Source organism: Thermobia domestica, chromosome 11 (assembly GCF_964235325.1).
Source record: "Thermobia domestica chromosome 11, izTheDome1.hap1.1, whole genome shotgun sequence".
Classification (NCBI taxonomy): domain Eukaryota; kingdom Metazoa; phylum Arthropoda; class Insecta; order Zygentoma; family Lepismatidae; genus Thermobia; species Thermobia domestica.
The window spans coordinates 154,682,682-154,705,714 of record NC_137464.1 but is presented as its reverse complement, the minus strand read 5'-3'; the positions used below and the strand labels follow the sequence as shown (position 1 = coordinate 154,705,714).

The following is a 23,033-nucleotide window of genomic DNA, read 5'->3' as shown; positions in this document are numbered from 1 at the left end:
CGGTAGGAGATTGCTTGTGCGCAATCATTTTTTACCATACAATAGTTTTTTCATCATTAATTCCACACGACTGCGCTCACTCCAGGTTATGGTTACATGTTGGGTATTGGAAGTTCAAGATGTGTGATAGGGACATCTTCAGGAACCTTAAAGTCAAAAGACAATAATATTTTATAAGTAGTACTTCAGTGGAAGGTGGGATAATATTTAGAAGTAAGAATAATGTATTGACAATCGAAAGATTGTTAGTGATCGTACTACCATACTTTCGAAATATTACGTTTCTCATTGTTGAAAAAAAGAAGTTACCACTATTCTATTTATTATTAAAGCACTCTATAGTCTGTAGGTAAAACGATTAAATGCTCTAGTTTTGTTTAAAAAGTGATGTTTTTGTTATTGCAGAGCTACCTCAACCCGAACTTGGTAACTTAACCGATATTAAGTTGCTGGCTCAACAAATGAAACGCAACTTGACACCTACCAAACTAGGTCTTTCGTATTCAGATATATGCAATATTGATGTAATAGAAGTAGACATAGTTCCTGAGAAAAAAGGCCTTTTTTTGAAGCACGTGGAATATGAAGTACAAAGTCAGGTAAAGATAATTTATTTATTTATTTTTCATTCTTACTGTTTCAAAGTATTAATGTATTTTATTATCAGCTTCATTGTTGAAATAGTTTCATCGATGAAATTTGTCTTGTAAAGTATTTTCTTAACATTGATAATACAAATGATGTAAAGATCCTACACAAACATTTCTTGAAACAGGTCATATTTCGTTATAAGGCCATTAACCTTTAGCTAAAAAGAAGTCAGTCATATTTTATCCATAGATGAAGCTTAATGGAATTGCGCAAAATACTGCTTTTGTGTTTCTATTGTAAGAACGGCGTGTAACAATTACATCTTTTGTGTAAGTTTTAATTGCAACATCTGTATGCATATGAAAATAAAGCTTGAAGTCAATTTAATTCATTATAGAAAATTCACATTATTAATCTTGTGTCTGATTCCAGTCAACATATAATAAAATTCTTGCTATATAATGCGTAAATTTGTAGGGTTCATAGCAAGGTTTATATACGCTGTTCGTGTGTGATTGTTTTCCGGGTCCATGGTGCAATGAGGACCTATCTTTTCTGTATTGTGGTTTTCCAAGTAAATTCCTGCTCCTAATTAGTATTTGGAAGTACGAAATTGATGTTCCTCTTAGGATTCCTAATCGTCTCGAGTTGCAGTTTTGTTCTAGGTAGTATCCTAAATCTTTACTTTTCTATTTTTTGTTCTGCCTTCTCACGCAGAATACTTTTCATGGAATGTTCATATGAAATACCTATTTTGACAATAAACAAAGAAAAGTACTAATTAAATTTCTTAAGAAGATGCAGTCATATGAACGAATAACGATGAGGAAAAACGTTGATTGGGTATACGAGAGCAGTCTGCATCAGGGTAGAAAGAAATCATGATTTTTTTAAAAAAAATAATTTTTGTTTATTTATTTTTTTTTATTTAAATCAAATCTTTCTCCTCGTATAATACAAGTCGCGAACTGAAGAAAAAGCATTAGGAATTAGTATTAAATGCTAATTATGCCATTTAAGTGAAAGTATTGGGGTTGAATTTTAAATTATCCACAGTCGTTAACCTATATCAATCTCAAACAATGTTTCTTACGCCTTTTAAATTATGGCTCTTTTTAAAGGTAAATTATAGACTTTCAGTCAAGCAGCTACAGCATCATCCCTATTTATTCTAGGATCATGGTGCATACATCACTCTCTTTAGAATAAAACAGCTTTTGAAATGGTAACATTCACATTTTCCTATCATGTCCCTGAAGCGGGAAATTTTCAGAGTAATCGGAATTTTTTTACTTTTTTTTTTTTTAAATTTTGATCCCCTCTGGACTCCCCTGTGTTAACGTGCAGATCTCAAAATCAACTGGGAAATACTAAGGGGTGTACTAAATGTGTGTACAAAATTTCAAGCTTTTATCTTGAGTAGTAAGGGTGAGGAAACTATTTAACAATGAGCTAAGAACATTCCCACAATACCCCAGATGACCCGGGTGTAATATAAAAATTTCCTCAGACATCCCTATTTATTTTAGAATCATGATTTGTATATTATTCTCTTCAGAATAAAACAAATTTTCAGATGTACCCTTCAAATGTCTACATCGTGTATCTGGGACGGGTAAATCACGAAAAAGGAATTTTCTGTTAGAAATATCTTTTTTTTTTTAAACTTTTTACCTCAGTGGACCCCTCCCCCTGTTTTAAGGCAGAGATCTGAAACAAATCTGAAAAATACTGAAGGGTGCACTGAGTAAATGTGCAAAATTTCAATCTAGTAGGTTGAAAAGTAAGCCCGCGAAAAATAATATTCCCTAAATACCCCAGATTTCCGTATAAAACATTATCTCAGGTAACAGTTTCCTGAAACATCCCTATTTATCCTAGGAGCATAGTATGTACATCATTTTCTTCAGAATAGAACAGCCTTTCAAACGGTACCATTCATATGTCTCCATCTGAGGCGGAAAAATCAAGAAAAAAGCTATTTTTTTTTAAAGATAGCCTTTTTTTTAAAAAAAAAACTGTGCATCTTTTAATTTTGCCCCTCTGGACCCCGCTGTTTCCACGCAGAAATCTGAAAACATCTGAAAATTATAAAGAGGTGCACTGAACGAGTGTGCAAAATTTCAGTCTTCTGAATGCAAAATGTAACCTGCCAAAAATAATAATAATAATACGCATAACAAAAAAATATCTTTTTAAATTTATGACATCATACAACACTATGCCTCAACGCAGAAATGCATGAAAGCATATGTAACATGTTCTAAAATGCCTCCAGTCTTGAAGGAAACGAAGTAGAAAGCCTTATTGGTATTTTTAATCGAATAATGAAGATTCTACCCTATCATCTAAAATAGGTGATATAATTTAAAAGGTTAAGCATTAAGGAAAAAGTACAGCAGCGTTTATCAAAATGACACTTTTTCTCACAAAAGTTACTGATATTTGGCAGGGGCCTATTTTTAAAAACTCAGAACTAACTTGCGGCATGAAATACATAAATTTCGCCTAAAGTTATAAAATTAAAAAAAAAAAAAAAAAAAATGGAGAGGAGATAGGACCCCTATAAATACACCCTATTATCTGGGAACAAACAGACACGCACAAAAAACTATTTTCGTCTTAGATGTCGATTTTGATTTCCCCGTTGGAATAGTTAGCGATTTTAAAACCCAAACCCAATGTTACGAAAAGAATAAAGGAGGATTGCTCCGTTACCTGTTCAAAACGGGATTTTCCCTAATCACCCTCTGCATGACACTTGTTTTCATACTATACTGTACATTGTATTTGAGTCTCATTGTATTATGATTATTAACTTTCATAATCGAAATAACAGAACAAAAACGGTATTTTACTTATTTTCACTTTAAATTAATTTATTTCGGAATTCGATTTAAATCAACGATTTTTATTTAAAAAAATCAAGTTATTTAAATCAGACTGATTTAAATCAATCCACCCTGGTCTGCAGTATCTCGAGGAACTGTTTGATTTCGACTTTTCACCATAGAAGCGTTAGCATACCATTAAACTTTAAAGCAATTTAAGATTTAAGAAATTAGTAGCCGAAGTAAATTAATTTAGCATACCTCTAAATGAGGACGAACTTTATGATGAATGTGAAGGTAAAGTGTGTAATTTTCAATTTCATTAAAACAAGAAAGTCAAGAGGCAAAAAATGGGTAGATTTCTATTTGAAATCTTTTGAAGTACCAAATATTTTCGGCAATGAAAAATTTGAGGACCATTCAACAGACTTGACGTGACTTCTGTAGATCAATTTTGGAAACCGATTTTCCGTTTACCTGTATGGAGGCAAGCAGGGCCGGCGGAAGGGGAAAATATCACCCGGGCAAAGAATCCATATGGTGCCCCCTACAACCCATTGGTATTACTGAGTTTAAATTTGCTATGCTACCTTACAGATAGCTGCTTTTAAAGGATAACTCCTTGAACTCTATAACTATAACTATCAGAATCAATTATCAAACTGAGTAAGATCTTAACTTTTGTCAGTTAAATACACAGAGTAAGTTTCGGTTAACGATATACGAAACAATTATTTACACATGTGCATGCAAAATATTCTACGTCACTGATTAGAAATTTACAGAACGATTCAAGAAACAACGATTTATATAAAATTAAGATTGATGATGCGATACAGCATTTATTTACACATATATACATAAACAACCTTGTTAACTGCGAAAGAGAACACATATATGAACAAAAGAACATACAAATATATTTTGTAACAGCATTGTACAAAGATTTCGTAATACAAATAATACAACCAGTAATATAATTTTATATCTTTATACAGTTTTAATGCAAATTGTCCTTTGTCTTGTTTACAATGCTAAGTAAAGTAAACTTTTCGTGCCTTTTTCTCTGCGAAGTCTTTAATTAAAGTATCAGTGTCAAGCTCACACAGAACATCACATTCAATAGACATCATAGAAAGGCCTCAAGACGCTCTTGCGTCATCGTTGATCGTAGGTAGTTCTTTATAAGTTTCAACTTGGAGAAACTTCTTTCTGCTGAAGCTACACTTACAGGAATAGTTAGTAAGATTCTTAGAGCAATAGTTGCATTTGGAAATAACCCAATAAGGGAGTTCTTGCAAATATATGTAAGTACTTGCAACGGTTTGCTCCCACTTTCAGAACCGAGAAATGAAGGTAAAAGTAAGAGCTCTTGATATAACTGAAATCCGTCAGTATCACAGTTTTGGTTCATTCTCAAATTGTGGTTGAATGTCGAGCTCTTCAGCAGTTACTTTGGCATCAACCAAAATATTCTGGAAACCTTCATCACTTCGCATGTTCTCAAGGCGACACTTGGTTTTCTTAAGCAGATCAACTGCTTGCTGAATGTCCACTGATTCTTGTTGGAAAATATGGCTAACCACATTAACACAAGAAAGAACTTCATACCAAAACACCACAACACAAACGAACTTAAAATTCAGGAGCTTCCTAGCCAGGGAACAAGCCTAATTTTTGCCCATAACGTCTATCTTTGAGTCCTTTGATGCTTCGAAAAGAGCATCGTAAATTTCTCCTAACTGGTAGCGAAACGATTTGACAGCATCAATACAACTCTCCCATCTAGTATCACTAAGAGGTTTCAAAGTGAAATTGGATATATGTCCCTGGCGGTCTGCAGGCAATAACTTGTTTCTTGTTTGCACTTTGTATGGTAATATCTGTAGGTCAAAGTCTTGCAACAAAATTTGCTGTTACGACCTCTGCCCGTGCCCAGTTGTTTGGCCCATCGTCTGGTTGATCTGTGTGAGTTTTCTTGGACATTTGTAGCCATAGCAGCGATTTTCTTGGTCGTGTGGACGCTACGGAACTGACCATTTCTTCTTATGTTCCGCGTTGAGTCAATTTCCTCGAGGCGAGCGGCTAGATGTCACAGTGTTTGGCCAATTTGTGCCGCACGCCCAGGAAATGGACGATGAAATTCACGTTGAGCCAAAATCACCAATTCCATTGTTTCTGAAAAACATTGACACAATTATTGCGCATTCCTGAGGAGTATAGTGACCTATGGCTCATCCACATGTATTTTTGATCTGTGAAGAATAAAAATAAAGTGATTAATACATAAATAACAACTATTTGCTAACATGAGAGCACCTTACAATAGTGTGGCGACTGTGTGGCACGCTGTAGAATATGGTTGTACTAATGTTGGAGCACGTTGTAAGTTTCTCTCAGAGATTCAATTTCGTCTTGAATACGGCGCTAGCTCTCCAGTACTTGTGCTGGGTTTTTCTTTTTTTTCAGTTCGACCTCTCTTTTTCAACTGTTTATTGATTTCTGCAAGACAAATCAGTTTTTGGCGTATGTTTCTGTTGTTTTATAAAATGACATATTCTGTTCCCTATTTCATTGTTCAGAAGTGCTTAGATCAAGAATTTCTGTTTCGGAGTTCATTTAACAATTTTTAACTAGTTTTTATATACCAGTATTCGAGGCACTGAATAGCTAAATTATCGTAATGAGTTAAGTGCAATTTAGAGAGTATTTATTTGGCCGAATAGACTGATAGTGAAGGTTATGAACTACTGAACTATTCATATGGTCAAAAAAGCAGAATGATCATCATTTGTGGTGCATTCTTGGTGAGGTTTTGGAAAATATTAAAAGAGTTTCCAGGCAAGGGAAAGGGAGTAATCAGTGTCCGCATCAAATGTTTACATCCTCGTCAGTTGCGTTTAACTGGGATACCTTCGACATAGAGCAGGGTGAGACTACCTCAGTTCATCATTCAGCGAAAAAAGCGCGAATGGTTACTTGAGGCTAGAAGACTAAAATAATTGGGCTTCTTTGACACGTGAAATATGTCAGCAATTCTTCTTAGATTTCTAGTTACGTCATCTATTCCAAAGGACTTTTTTTGTAATTTCAACTAACTTTATTTATTTAGTAGCTGAAGCTGTAGATCCATCTTTGAGGTTGAAATGATGCTGATGTTGAAAAAAGTTTAGAAATAACGCTTATTTACATAGTAGGTGAGACCTCAATGAAGGAGACAAAGAGCTGTGTTTTTCGGTAAATAATGTATATAAAGTGAACTCTTGGTATTCAGAAATGGATCGAGGCACCTGCATCATATATTTCTTACAAGTGCTGATACACAAACACTTGAGCGCTACTGAAACCCTATAAATATGCTTCATTATTAATTTATTATAAAAAGTAGTAAACTTCCTGTCAGTATAAAAGTTTTTCACATTATCAAGAAAGAAGTTAGGCTATTGGATACAAAAAATAAATGTTTCTCTTATGTTTAATCTTGCAATTTGCGGTTATTAATAATCGTATTAATAATGCCGGTACGAAAATTCTGTATCTTCTTGCGAACCTGGTTGTCCTGCTCACCAGAAGACAAGGAACCATCTGGCATGAGAGAGAGAGAGAGAGAGGAATAAAAAAAAAAAGAAAGAAAGAAAAGAAAAAGCAACGTGACCCATTTCAGTTGCCTATGTCCCGTTACAGTGTACGGATCGCTCCTAAACTGAAATCTTGTTTGACTTCACTATGCCAAGTTCAATGGAGCAGCAATATGCGATCAAATTTTGTTATGCCCGGAAAATTCGGTTCAGAGATCATGACCATGATTAAGGATGCTTACAGGGATGAAACAATGTCCCAGGGTTTTCCGCTGGCACAAGATGTTTCAGGAGGCAGCGAGGAGGTTGATTCCGCGGAACATCTGGACCTCCGTCAATGACACAGTGTGACAAAAGTGTGCAAAAAGTGAGAGACTAGATCTTTCCGAATAACGCCTGAATGTCAGACTGTTACCAGGAAAGTGCAATATTCCGAAAATCACAGTGCACCTCTTTCTTACAGAAGATTTAGCCTTGAGAAAGATCTGTGCCAAGATGGTTTCCAAAGTCTAGAAACATCAGACAGCTGCTCATGTGACACTCTCGCGTCAACTGTAGAACTGCTTTGAAAGTGATTCTCATTTTTAGATAACGTGGCTACTCGTAACCAAACATAGGTCTTGAGTACGACCCCGAGTGAAAAAGACAAAGTGCAGAATGGGACATGAAGATTCCCTGCGACCGGAAAAAACTATGATGAGCAAATCCCTGGTGAAAGTCATGCTCATCGTCTTTTACGATTAAAAAGCCGTTATCCACAAAGGGTTTCTGCCGCAGGAACAGACAGTGAACAGTAAGTTTTACGCGAAAGTCCTCGAAAGGCTACAGAAAAGAGTCTAGTGCGACAGGAAGATGATCTTCGTCAACTGGAGGCTATACCATGACAATGCTCCGCTCCATATTGCCTTCCTTGTGACCGAGTACCTGGCCAAGCACAGTGACAACGCTGCCCCAGCCCCAGAAGTTTGGACCACTCCTCCTTGCAAACTTTCCACAAGACAGTCAATGTGCGTGGGCGACGTAAGGAAATCGCTCGCTTCAAACACCCGAATGCACAAAAGTCCTGGCTCAGTGGTAGAGCGTTCACCTCTGGTGCTTGGGGTTCCGGGTTCAAACCCTGCTCCCACCAAGTGAACTTTGTGGTGGACAAACACCGTGTGCGTGGGTTTCCTCGGGGTTCTCCCGTTTCCACCCACTTTCTTCATTCCCCATTTCATCATCTCTCATCATCACCGTCTCCTTTAGCCTAACCGGCATATCCGTGGGACGTAAAACTCAAAAATTTCATTTCATTTTCATTTCACAAAAGTCCATTGGTACAGCGTCGGGAGACTTGACAGGGATGTCTGAATATGGGATAGCATGGATTCCAGTTTCACGCGCGTTGCGGGCCATGTATGCCATAGTTGTTCGAGCCGTATGGCTGGCTGGTTTGTCTTGATGAATGAAGACTTTGGACACCTCAGAAGCATACAACTAGGGGATATGATGTCGATATAATGGCTCCAGAATGTGTTGTTGATAGTATGCTGCGTTAATTTCCACATTTCGTGCAACTCTATGCAGGGGAAGATTCCCTTTATGTCAAAAACCTGCAACCACCATGAAGCCACGGGCAAAACTTTCCTGTCACGTGTGGACCCAATTAGCATGGTCCTTGATATCCTTTGAATAATAGTAAATGGCTCGAACCCGCTTGAAGTTTGACAAATAGATCCAGGCCTCGTCTAACATGACCACATATTTCCATTTGTCACCCGCTAAATACCGTTCATAGAGCCGTTTGCAATGGACCCTGCGTTCCCGGATGTGTTTGGCTGTGTGTAAACACGTGGCTTATGCTTCACTTGCAAGTGTAAGTCCTGGCTGATTATCCTCTGCACAGTTGATTTGGATCTTCTAGCACTCCTAGCAATGTCTCTTTGTGGCTGCGGATTCTCCTGGGTCACCAACTTCTGCACTTGTCGAACCATATCCATTGTACATTTGGAACGGGGGTTTGTTTTCGTGCCACTCTGCGCACACCCGCTTCCTCTGGCTGTGCATTTCTGTTGCGTTTAAGAACATTGGCAATACCCTTTTTGGAAATGGTGAAATCATTGGACGAACACTGTTTCACAATTGTAATTTAGCTGTATTCGATGTCGGAAAGAGCGTTGATACTCCTCCCAGAATAGGGTCACTTTTGGAGGCATTTTACACTCGGAGCACTTCACTTCCTGCTACCGAATTCTCCAAACAAGGAGCACGTCACTTCCCGCTACCGAATTCTCCAAACAACTGGTTTCTGATTGCTCTGCTGTGCATACTGTCTGTGCGATTCCTGCGTCCTTGGTGGACGTTCCACTTCGTTTTCATAAATGTTGACCGACCTTCTGTATTTGTATTTATTTTGCAATAAACAGTGCAAAATAAATAATTTTGTAATAAACATTACAAAATAAATACAAATATTATTTAAAAAGTAGTTAACAAGGAACGAAGACAACAAGATAAGTCATCAGTTACTATTGAGTTCATTTTTCTAGCCGCTGCTTTAACCTAGATTTTTGGGTAATTCAAATTTTGGTTACACTGTAATTTCTATGGATGGCAACACTGAAAATGCTTCTCATTCTTATTTTCGGGTGTAGAATAACATTATGTATTATTGTGGCAAGTTACATTTCATTATCTTTTTTCACTTACGAAAAACGGGCAAAAGAAAAATAGTTAACTTTGTATCATTTTCAGAAGTCTGCCCCCTGAAGGCATTCTGACCGTCCCCATTGGTTGCGCTTGAAATTGGTCAGAGGAGAAAAGGCAGAGTAACCCAAACTTCGAAATTTCCGTAATATGATGATAAGAAAATAAATTGTCCTAGATAATTCCTAAATAAAATTATTCGATTTTCGTATATTTTCGTATGAGGCTTTCCAATCATTTCCACTACATGGAGTTAACATGTTCAATTTTGGTGCAGTATAGCATATGTTTTCTTTCAGGATTCTTAGTTATATCTACTGCATAATGTTGGAATCAGTTAAAAATGAAGAGTTCAATTATAATTTAGAAAAGTTGTACTATAACTTTCATAATAATAATAATTTAATAAAAAGTAATATAAAAGAGGCTTCTCAGTCATTTTCAGTTAAGATTTGAACTCAGTTAATAATACGGAAGTCAATTTGAATTCCCCCCTCCTTACCCGATTTTATAAAATGTTTCGCGAAAATGTAGAAGAATCGAAAATTTTATGAACAATGTGTGTGTTTCGTTTGAAATTACGAACTTATTGCTATTGCTTGTGGTTGACTTTAGAGGGAATAGAACCCACTTGCGAAAGCATGTTAACGATAACATTCGTAATTTTCATGAAAGATTACGTGTATATTCTGTCAGACTTAAAGCGAGAACAGAATTATTTAATAAAGCACTTAACCGAGTGCGTAAGGAAGAAGAAAGAAGTTAAAATAAAATCAGTCTACTGACAGTGTAGATGGTGTCATTCACACGACACATTTCGTGATCGACCTTATAATGCTGGAAAAACGTTAAATGTAAATAATTTCGAACAAATTTCTTTTTATTGTATGGCTGGCTATTTGTAAAGCTACTTTTATTGTATTTTTTACTAATTTCATGTAATCTTTTTGTAAAGAAAGGGTCAGTAACAAACTGAAAAATAGGACTGATTTTGTGCGAACTATGGAAGGATGACTATTTATTTCTTAAAAATTCATGTTGATCCAAGAAATATTATTTTTTTTTTTTATTTAATTTCAGAGATTTCGTTCCACAGTCAGACGGCGATACAATGATTTCGTTGCTTTACACGAGCTACTTTTAGGAAGATTTCAGTACAGGCTTATACCAAGGCTTCCTCCGAAAAAGATTGGAGGTAAGTTTAACCTGTTCATTTCACATGTTAATATTCATTTTATTACAAATATCCAGTTTCTTAAGAAAATAATTACGAGATTATGATTTTGATTAAAGTCTTACGTTAATTGTTTACTAATCGATTATATTGTAATGTACCACGTGATGTAGTGAATAAACAATTCTACACGCCAGTGTTTACAAACACCACCACGTAAGAGGCACCAAACACCACCACGTATTGAAAAGAGGGTTCCATACCAGATGGATCTACAATCACCTGCAGGCGACGGGCTTCTTGCCCCTCCCATGGAGCAGAAGACGACAACGGAGTAGCAGCGTCACCGCCACCCAAGGAACCCTATAAATTGGCTGGACGACGGCAATTCGATACCAGTTTTCTGGTGACCCTCCTACTGTTTGCCACGCAACATTAGGAGTAACCTAACCCCAGGCTTCTAGTCTGCTACAGGACTACGCCTATCCTATCTCCTGACTTATCGTGTTACGGGGCTCTGTCTAAGAATCCTAACCACAGCTCCTTAGCCTGCTACGGGGCTCTTTTGGTCACTTAACCCTCCTCTGCTTGCCACGGAGCATTGGGTCCCTAACTCCTCTCTGCTTAGCCTGCTACGTGCAAAATGTCAACTTTCGAGGCCGATCTGTTGCAGAAATTTGACGAAGAACAAGGAAACATTTAATGTTTCCTTTCCACTTATGTGTTAATTGCATAAAATCATATTTTACCTATAGTTATGATCTAAGGAGATTATTCTAATCTCCTGCGCCATCATGTGATGCAAGGCGAGCAAAGCTTGACATACTTTCTCCAGTGAAGGATCTGTTCTGCGAAATGTCGTTCTATTCACAGCTTGAGATTCATGGATAATGATTGTACAAAATTTCCCTCTTCGTTTGTTGAAATATTTTGGAGATCTGATAAAAAGCAAGAGAACGATCACTCACCTTTCCCCTTCCACGTGCCGTATTAGAAATACGTTCTTATTCAAAGTGTAGGGTTCATAGGAAATATTTGTATAGAATTTCAGGTTCCTACATCCAAAATTTAAAAGAACGACGAGAAGACGTTCAAACCCCCTTTTTCGCCCTTTCCAGTCACATTTCGCACACTTCTTCTTATCTGCAACCTTGAATTAAAAAAGAACATTTGTACACAATTTCAGGTTTCTACGTTGAACGACCTCGAAGATTTGATGATAAATTGAGTCACTGATTTTACTCTTTATAGGTAATAAATTATGATGGATTTAGTTCAGTTTTTGTTTATTTATTTATTTAACGTGAGGTGGAGTGTTAAACCCCACCGTTAGCATTTGAGAGAGACAAGAGCCACCGTACCAACTCGTATCGCTTTTGGTGACTGAGTGAGGCCGATGATGACAATGTAGTTGTAATTGACCCCTTTCTCTCCTGCACATCTCTCTAGGATAGTATATAACTATAGGTAACCTCCTTCTAATATCCTGAAAAGATGTTGCTTACACTAGAATTAGTCGTATCCTCTTAGGAATGACATAAGCGTTAAGACGGGAGAGTAATATGTTTGAACCAACTTGACAACTAGTTTTCAATTATATTTGATTTATTACAGTAAATTTAAATTAGACAGAGTACATGAGCTTACATAACTGCATGAACTAATCCGTGAATAGTTGCATGACTTAAACCTAAATTACAATAATCAAGTTAATTTTCTCTCTCTCGATGTAGGGAAGTACATTGCCTCCAAAACTTAAAACTAAAGGCATTGCTCGTACTGATGTAACTCTCAAGTTTCACTCCTAGTTCTTATTCTAATGAATCGAAAGAAAATCCAAAACTGTGAATGCTAATTCAGTGCTATTGAAAAATTCCTAGTGTGGGGTGTTCAGAATGCTAACCAGAATAACGGAGATGTGATTCGACTATCAACCGATGTCTGCATGAGCCGATTGTGGCAAAGTAGACATTCTCACTCCGGGGTAATAGGCAGCTTGCTCCGTTAGGATGAGGGGGCATCATCGGATAGCGATACCATCAAGTTCATCGACGATCTATCGCTCAGAAAACTAAGTCCGTGGAGAGATTTGATGGAATCGCGTGGTAGACAAATTAAGACGACATACCTGAAATTTTGTGCTAGTCCAAAAAGATGAATTTTAACATTATTGACTCGCGTGACAGACAACACGACGGACCGCGATCGAGGAACGGTGGGAACCGAGCGCTCTTGCATCTATCAAATTTTTCTTAAGTGTGATAGCTTACAATTTATAGCAAAGGTGTTCTTCTTGTCTCATAGTTTACAATTTATAGCAAAGGAGTTCTTCCTGTCTCCATGTAATATCACTCCAGGCCCTGGAATAAGGAGAAACCCTACCGTGAGGAACGATCATCATTTCCGTGTTTATGATGCAAGCGAAAATTTCGTTTCGTAGCCAGAACCACAGATTTGTATCTTTTCTTTCCAAATATGGATTTCTGTTGGCGAAAACATCAACAGTTCATTCATTTAAAAAAAAATAAAAAATGTTACCAACAGATTATATTTTCCCCAACTAGAATCCAGTGTCCATTTTTATTCTTTTCAACTTTCCTAATTAGAGAAATGACCAGTGAGTAAAAGACAATTAACATTTCAGAATTCTGTTGGTTTTATTATTATTACCTAGGTATTACGTCTTACGCTCCAGGAGACATCGTATATACACCTGTCCTTCCACACGGAACCCGTCATCGTTTATGGCCTCTTTCGAAGTCGAGGATCGAACCTGGACCTCTTCCCCGACATCGCGCCATGTCATATCGACATTTTACGTATTATACACATATCTGTTGTATACAATATCGCCAATTTGCTGGTTTTTAAAGATGTCCCAATCCGACCGACTAAGACCTCTTTAACCACATTAGAAAAATTGTGTATATATCTAGTATATATACGAATATTCCCCGAACATAACGCATGGCCTGTTGGTTGCTTCTTGCAGGCAACACAGAGGATTCAGACAATACTTGCCCGGGTTTTCACTTACATCGTACGGAACGGGCACGCAACGAATATGACTAAACTCGCACGCTCATTACTGACTGGTCTTTCCCTTCTTTTCCATTTTTAATTATCTTTCGCCTTTCATTAAGGGTGCCTTCCATCTCAATTCAGGCAGAGCATGTACCATCATCATCTCAGATATTGTTGAAACTTTTTTTATAGCAACTAGACATGTTTTTAAGAGACCCATATTTTTTTGTTTTGTCGAAAAAAATTTTCCCGCCAAGTAATGGGCCATCAAAGACGGGGAGTACAATTTATGAATTGTAAAAGACATGGAAAATGGTCAACTTTGGAGCCCCACCATTCAGCTATGGAGACAGGTAGAGTTATAATTCTTGTTGTGGTATGTACATAGGGATATAAATAAACGATATTTTATTATAGTTCGGTTTGCGCATGCGTGCCTTTTTGTACATAAATTAACAAATGAACGTTAATTTATCTGAAAAGTCGAAGTTTGCGAATTTTTTTCGAGCACTTCCGGTTCGAATTTTAAAATTCTGTTTTCACGGTTGGTAAGATCTAGTTACTCGCTTTCCGAAAAAAATTTTGTATCGCTTCTGTGTGAAACCGTTTTGTCGCAAAAAATTCGAGAAATTGTAAAATTCTTAAAAATTGCCATTTTTGGGCGCCATTTTCTCGAAAACACCATCTTTTAAAATTCTGAAATTTTGTCAGATGGTTTAGCTTTACATGAATAATAAACACACCAAATACTATTCTCGACCAATGCTTCATGAATTAACTACAGCCTTTTGAAGTTAGCGAAGTTTCGTTAACTTTGATATCACAGTTAGCAACACTGGAAACAATAAAAGTGCAATGATTTGATGATGTTTGTGGTTCACATTCATTAAATGAAGGATAAAAGGTTTTCCTGACTGGTTTTTTTAGTATTTTGATCTAAAAAGCTCTCTGGAATAGTCAAATGAGCTTCCCCCTTACTCGTTCCTTTTCTTAAACCGAAGTAACCTGAAATGGAAATTACGATTACGAAACACACAAATTTTAAGTTTACTTAAAATGGCCATCCAATAAATTCTGATGACCTATAAAAAGCCTGAACTATTACCTCAGTGATGACTTGGAATGATCCAGACAAAGTCTCAAGTAGGTGCGATGTCATTACAGTGATCGAAAAGGACAAAAAGTTAAAAAAAAATCGAAACAATTTCTTACGCGTTCCATCAAAGAAATTTACGGACTTTCTTTTAAACAGAACAATCTCAGCATAAGAATGGGTCACTCGAAATTTTATAGTATTCGACTAAAGTGGGTTAGTCCGCAACCTGCTAGGGAAGTATGTGTGTGTGTATTGTGCAAATTTTAAGTTATCTGCTACGGCGTTGCAACAAATCAAAGGTGCAACCTGTATTGAAGCTGTCATGAGTGACCTATTTCCTTTAGTAGTATGATCCGCTGAAAATGACAGCTGTCTTCTTCAAGAATGTAGTGTATGTCCTGGAATGAAAGGAATAAGTGTGGAGTCTTTGATCCTGCTGAAAGTGAAAGTGTTACGTACGCCATATGGGAAAACAATGATCTCGTTAAAAAAAAAACTGTGCCACTTTCCGTTTTCGAATCGTACATTGCTCGTTTAACTGTAAGAATTGTAATTCATGACTACATCAAGAAAATCCAAAGAGAATTAATTGCTACCAAAAAGCATCGTATAAAATTTCAAGATACAAATTCTATTTTACTTCATGTGGACTTCGTTGAAAACTGGACTGTTATTCTACAAAGTGAAATTCAGTTATATCACCGGAATATGGAACAACTGACAGTTTTGTTGTAATAAGCGACGACAAAACACACGATTCGGCTCATGTACTCATAGCCATAGACAAGATTCTAAAAATACTCGAAGAAAAGCGAAAATATAGGTTATAGAAAAAGGTTCGAATACGTGGAAATAAGTGTCTACAATTTCCCAAACAGTGTCAGTGATTTATGATGGTGCTGCATCCCACTTTAAAAATCGCTTTCAGATGCTCGAGATGCAGACAGGTCCGATAAAGCAGTGGTTTTGCAGTGAAACCGGCCATGCTAAGGTCTCTGCGACAGTATTGGGGGGGGGAATTGTTGTAAAGAATGTGGCAACTCGGCATAACCTTAGGCAAAACAGATACACAGTATTAAAACCGCAGAAGAATTCGTGAGTATAGTGCAAGTACAAACTCCGGGTATTACTCTTGTTTTGTTGCCTGGAACTGAATTCGACAACTTCCGGAAGAAAGGAAAAAAACAAGAATGGGAAAGTATGCGACCGGTAACTGGTATTCAACGAAGTCAACTTTGGCAAATGGCGAAGTTTTTATGGCAGCAACGGGTCACCATAAACTAACTTCATGCTTCCCCCAAAATCGAGCTTCTGCAATTCAAAGTGTAGATTTAAGAAATCTGCAAAAAGGAACTTTTGTTACATACATATGCGCAAAGACGCCGATTTCTCTGTAGATTGGGGGGGGGGGGGATATTCAGATGCAGAAGGTATATATATGAGGATTTTAAGACAAATTGCATTCCAATTATGCGAAATACTGTATATTCATAAATACAATAGGGGTCCACATCAGCTTTGGGGGCTCCGGTTCCCCCCAGGTCGGCGCCCTTGCATATACTTATGATAACCAGTGGTACGTAGCAGAATTATGAATAAATCATGAATTACGCATAGGTGAAGTGCTGTTTATGCTTCCACATGGACTATCAGCAGGGTACAGGTTTCCAGAAAAGCATAAGAGAAGTGAAAATAAGTGTTTTGTGATTATCGACAATGTGCTACGCAGGGGCGGATCCAGGACGAACTTCTGGGGAGGGGGGAGTAATACTGCTACTTAGAGCTACTTTTAAGAGCTCCAAACTCTGGAATGGGTTTTATTTATATATAAAATAAGAAAGTTTCTTCTGGGAGGGCGATCGACTCCTTGGATCCACCTCTGGACGAGTTGTGAGTGTACTACTGCTATTAGCGAAGAAGACACCAAGCAAGCAAATGATTGGTCCATGTGAAAAAAAAAAAATCGGTGAAATTTTGCTTCCGAAGACCATTTTAAGTAAGTGAACTTAAAATTTGTGTGTTTCGTAATCGTAATTCCCATCTCAAATTACTTCGGTTTTAAAAAAACGGAGAAGGGGGGAGGCTCATTTTACTATTTCAGAGCGGTTTTTTTGATCAAAATAATAAAAAACCAGCCAGGAAAACCTTTTATTCTTCATTTAATGAATGTGAACCACAAACATCATCAAATCATTGCATTTTTTTTTGTTTCCAGTGTTGCTAACTGTGATATCAAAGTTAACGAAACTTCGCTAACTTCAAAAGGCTGTAGTTAATTAATGAAGCATTGGTCGAGAATGGTATTTGGTGTGTTTATTATTCATGTAAAGCTAAACCATCTGACAAAATTTCAGAATTTTAAAAGATGGTGTTTTCGAGAAAATGGCGCCCAAAAATGGCAATTTTTGAGAATTTTACAATTTCTCGAATTTTTTGCGACAAAACGGTTGCACACAGAAGCGATACAAATTTTTTTCGGAAAGCGGGTAACTAGGTCTTACCAACCGTGAAAACAGAATTTTAAAATTCGAACCGGAAGTGCTCGAAAAAAATTCGCAAACTTCGACTTTTCAGATAAATTAACGTTCATTTGTTAATTTATGTACAAAAAGGTACGCATGCGCAAACCGAACTATAATAAAATATCGTTTATTTATATCCCTATGTACATACCACAACAAGAATTATAACTCTACCTGTCTCCATAGCTGAATGGTGGGGCTCCGAAGTTGACCATTTTCCATGTCTTTTACAATTCATAAATTGTACTCCCCGTCTTTGATGGTCCATTACTTGGCGGGAAAATTTTTTTCGACAAAACAAAAAAATATGGGTCTCTTAAAAACATGTCTAGTTGCTATAAAAAAAAGTTTCAACAATATCTTAGATGGTGATGGTACAATTTTATATTTTTTTGCCTGAGTTGAAATGGAAGGCACCTAAGGAGGAAAAGAAGCGCTTCCGCGTTTCCTGGCTATGAAACTGGATCACGAGAAATACAGACTTACATACTGATACTTACTGTCGTGGTTAGTCATTTCTTTCCTTAAAAGTTTAAGCTAGTCTGCATCTTCCTTCCCGTCCGGCTCTCAAGATTTTTGTAAAGCGCTGTCTCAAATCCTGCACGTAACAATGAAAAGCAAGAGAACGATTCGTATTAGAAATTTGTTATTCAAAGTATAGGGTTAGTAGAAAATATTTGTACAGAATTTCAGGTTCCTACATCTAAAATTTGAAAGAACGACGAGAAGACGTTCAAACCCCCATTTTCGCTCTTTATAGTCACATTTCACAAAATGTCTTCTTATCTGCAGCCTTGGATTTAAAAAGAACATTTGTATACAAATTTAGGTTTCTACTTCGAACGACCTCGAAGATTTGACGATAAATTGAGTCAATGGTTTTACTCTTTAGATAGGTAATAAATTATGAAGGATTTTTTTTTTTTTAAATTACAGTTTGACATTCCTTTATTTCAACTTATATATGCAGTGGTGACATGCTGTGTTTACCTTTGTATGACCTATTAATTTATTTCACGACAGTGCAAGATACGATTTCCTACTTTACATCGGTACGCTATTCCCCTACAGTTGTGATGGGGATTTGCTCAAGAATTGTCACGAAAAGATCAGAGAAAAATTTAATCGCCTGAACAGGAATTGATGTACAAGAACGCAATAAATGACAAACCAGGAATCTGTGAGGAATAGTCTGGACTGTCATTTATTTTCACAATAAAGAATTTATTTCTAATAATAATTAGCATGAGTAGTAGTTCTTGTCTAAACCCCATCCATGTTGAGAAGTCTTTGCGGATATCTACATCAACATCGGTGTTTACAGATATATTTTAATTTTATTTGCATATGGTGGATAAAATTGAACGAAGTACAAACTGAAAGTATCATTTTCATGATCATTCTTCGACACAGTATAAAAAGATAAATTTTATAATAGTTCATGTTTAAAATAACACAATTTACACGCATTTGTACTATTAGCATTAACTATTTTTATTAAAACTAAAACAGTAATATATTAAGCTTCTTTTCACAACCTTCAAAAACATTTACGAACATAACGATTACTTAAAATCAATACTTATAAATCAAAAATTGTAGTTAATGAAAGTCGATTAAAAACTTTAATCTTGAATTGTTCGTGATTTTTATCAGAGGTGTAAGTAGTTTGTTGGCCGGACCAATATGTCACTAGAATTGTAAACAAGAATTTTAGGAATGATTAAAAAAATCAAGAAAAAGTGATAAAAAAAAAAAAAAAAAAAAAAGCCAATAATTAGTTTCTGGGTCAGGGATCACAAAACTTTTGAACGGCTCCTAAATCAAGTTTTCGTATTTTCTACGGAATAAGCACATCGTACTGAGTTAAGTGATAGTTTTCGTTTGGCTACATTATATGTAGTTCTCCAGATATAAGGCCTACAAGAAAATTTTTGATTGAAATATAATGGATCTTTTGATCCAAAAAAATTAAAAATTAGGAATGGCCAAATTTTCGAGAATCGGATTTCACTTAACGGATTTCGGAAAAATTCCGGAATTCGGAAAAGTGCTGGAATTCAGAAAAACTACGGAATTTTTCCAATTTTACTTTCCGGATTCCGGAAAGTAAAAATTCCGGAATTGGCCATTCCTAATATACGTATTCCACGTTGGGGTGGATGTTTCTTTTTACGTAGTAGGCTGTATTTTTTTTTATTTCTTGCTCTAGCATAATTTTTATTTTTCCTAATCAGTTTAGTGTATTGGATTTTGAAATTTTAATCCCACTGTTGAGCAATCGGCTTTCTGACATTTCATATCCGATTGATCTCTTCAAAGCATTGTGTTTTTGTTTCACAAAATCTACGTCAATACGATGTTTCAAAAATTGGAGATACAATAGATAGATGAACTAATGTCATATACTAAACCCAAACGTTTAATAAAGTATCAAAGGATCAGTCATTGGGTGCGGTGTGCACCGTGCATGATTTCCTTAGTTTCCTTTACGACGAGCGGCGACAAGTTAACATCTAACAATATCTGGTCACGACCGGAATCAAAGTTGAGATAACGCGCAACCAGGTTGACGTGTTGTCTCTAAATCATATTGTAACTGAATTTTTAAAGAAGAAAAAAATGGTGAATAAATTTTCCAATCCATTGTACGTTGCTTCAATTGTGTTTCAGGTATTTTAAATTTATACAGCAACGACATATTTTACATATTGCTTTTAATTTAATAGGAGATTCGCAGTTTATTGAAGAGAGGCGGAAGTCTCTTCGTCGATGGCTTACGCTTGTTGCAAGGCATCCAGTTCTTAGCCTAGATCCGATGATGGAGTTTTTCTTCACTTATTCTGGACCTGATATTCAACATAAAATAAGGGAAGTGTTTCGACGTGCACCCGATGAATTCACAACGTCGGAGCTAGCGGCAAAGTCAAAGGTAAAGTTCTTATATATAATTTTAGTTGATGTTACCGTAGTGTTTCAATTAAAATGATTGTAGAACCCATTTTTAGCATATTAGTTTCGTTAAACATTTACTTGAAAATTAGTTGTGCCAGAAATGCTAAGTCTATTAATTTCCACTATTTTGTCTATTTTTACACCCTACTGTTAATTCCGTAGGCTAAGCGAAACTTGGTTCCAACTAGTAGATTAAACTTTAGAAATGTGTGTAATAATAATAAAAACGTTCTTAGTTATTTTGAAAAATACACATTCACCTCACAGGCTAGGTATTCCATACATGGACGTTTAGTGAAGACATTAAAAAAAACTTCTGTCTTCAGTGTTAGCACGGGAGACAAGTAGACTGTATTATTACTTATTTTTTCGTGTGTATTAGCTGAAACACAGAGGATTGTAGTTTTTTTTTTCCACACACACACACTACTGTATCGTTACTCTAACCGACCTTCTTCTAGACTTTCGTGTTTAAGACATTAAATTAAATATGGTATGAGAAATAAAGAAATGCATTAGTGTACAGGTAAGCTGGAGATCTGGATTCGATTTCGATCCACTCGCACTTTTTCTATCTTTAAAGTTTTGTAATTTTAACACGCGTAGTAATAAAAAATGATGTAATCTCTTTGTGTTTAGTATTATCATATCAAGATGGATTTAAATAAATTAGTAAGTAATTAAATGTTCAATATTTTTAAAAGAATAAAGGGGATGAGAAGAAGAAAACGAGGAAAAAATACAAAATACCTCAAAGTAATCGATAGACGAAATTAAGAAGTCGAGGCCGTATTGTATTAATATTTTTATTTGCAAAAGCGCAGAAATACGGATCACTACTTTGTCTTTTGGTGACTGACCAGATGGCATTGAAAGTTTATGCACTAATTACAAATCACAGAGTAGAGTACGCATTTAGCCAGCCATAGACCTTTGTGAACTTTGGAGCCAGGAATTTAGACGTAGTCATGTTTTGCTTTACTCGACAGTTTCTTCCTCCGGCAGGTACGAACATTCTCAGTTATGATAATGTTCAAGATACTATCCTGTAAGATTGTTAGTGTAACTAAGGAAAACGTTAGTAAGGGTATGTTAACTGAGCTAGTCCCAAATTTCACTGAATGTTATAAGATGCAGTGTAACTACTAAGCTTGTCTTTTAGTTGAAATATTGTGTAATTCATTATTAATTCTATTCTGAGTTATTGTGTCAATTCAAAGGGTACAGTATTGAATTGCAAAATAATCTGTTAGGATAATGAAATACGTTAACAGTATTCTTAGAGTAACTTAGTATTTACTGGAAGTTCTTGGAGTAGTTAGTAGTAGGTGTGTATCAATGTTCGTACACAATTTTATCAATATATATCTTCGTGATCTGCAAATATCACGTATCACAAGTCGGTACGAAGGTTTCAATCATATGTGAAATTTTACCCGTTATAATGTTGTTAGTGAAGAGGGAGAGAAGGAGAATGAAACACTCCTTTTACAATAAATACTGGATAACTTCTGACAAGCTTTTCAATCAAAATAAAAAATTGTAGAGCAACTAATTATTTCAGTAGCTCAATATTTAATTAACTTCATCATCTATATTCTCTTTTAAAATTTCTGTTGGTACAAAATTAACCTTTGCACTACTATTTTACTGTCAGCAAACAAACCAATAACCACCATGTCCAAGCTTATTATTGATTATTAGCACTGATCTCTACTGTTATTTAATGAGTTGAGTTGAGTTGATTTTAGTTTAGCGTCCCTTTCAGCAGCGAGGCTATATGAGACGTGGACCTACTGATTAACGTGGAATCCGAACCACATGAGCTCCCGCCGGGAATCGAACCCGGGTCTCCCACGCCAAAGGCGCGTACGCTAACCGCTTAGCCACGGAGGAGCTCTGTTATTTAATGAATTTGATATACACAGATACTTACCAAGTTAATAGACACACATGAAAAATTGCACCTTACCAGACTAATATGGCGTTAGATCACCGTTCATCCTCAAAACAGCTCTGATACGACGTGGAACGAAGTCACAGAGATCGTGAATGGTAGAAACTGGATTATTACAGGATTCCGCGTGCACTGTGTCACTCAATTCCATGAGAGAGGTTGGAAGTGAAAATCTGCGCCGGATTTCTATCTCCAAAATGAAACACTAATGTTCAATTAAGTTCAGGTCCGAGATCACCCGGTGTTCCACAACCTACGTGTCAACAGCTCGAACTGTGTGAATAGGCACATTATTATCCTGGAATATGGTACTATTGCCTGGAAACATCTGGGACATGGGATGACATGGTCCGCTAAGATGGCGACATAATGATAGGGAGTGACACGACCGATAAGCATCAGCACAGGACCCACTAATAACTAGGATATTACGGCCTACATCATCACTGAGCCCCTGCAATGTTTCACGGTTTGGCGAAAACACTGCAGATCATACACTTCTTTGAGCGTTCACAACATATAAACGCTACCCGGAGTTTAAAATATGGTGAACTATAACTCATCAGGCCATATCACACGCTTTCAGTCATCAGCAGTCCTGTTGCATGTTCACGGCACCA

At 36.5% G+C, this 23,033-nt stretch overlaps 1 protein-coding gene and 1 long non-coding RNA gene across 4 annotated transcripts in view; one reads left to right on the top strand and one right to left on the bottom strand.

Annotated features, from left to right (window-relative positions):
• LOC145664511 (uncharacterized) overlaps positions 1-23,033 on the bottom strand; it is a 165,590-nt gene that overhangs the window by 14,022 nt on the left and 128,535 nt on the right. The window lies entirely within an intron of this gene.
• LOC145664508 (sorting nexin-8-like) overlaps positions 1-23,033 on the top strand; it is a 102,285-nt gene that overhangs the window by 34,716 nt on the left and 44,536 nt on the right. For all 3 annotated transcript variants that reach the window (XM_081731233.1, XM_081731234.1, XM_081731235.1), the window contains exons 4-6: positions 406-599; positions 10,766-10,880; positions 20,231-20,433. In XM_081731233.1, the coding sequence (XP_081587359.1) occupies positions 406-599; positions 10,766-10,880; positions 20,231-20,433 (512 nt within the window). The remainder of the gene's footprint in view (positions 1-405; positions 600-10,765; positions 10,881-20,230; positions 20,434-23,033) is intronic.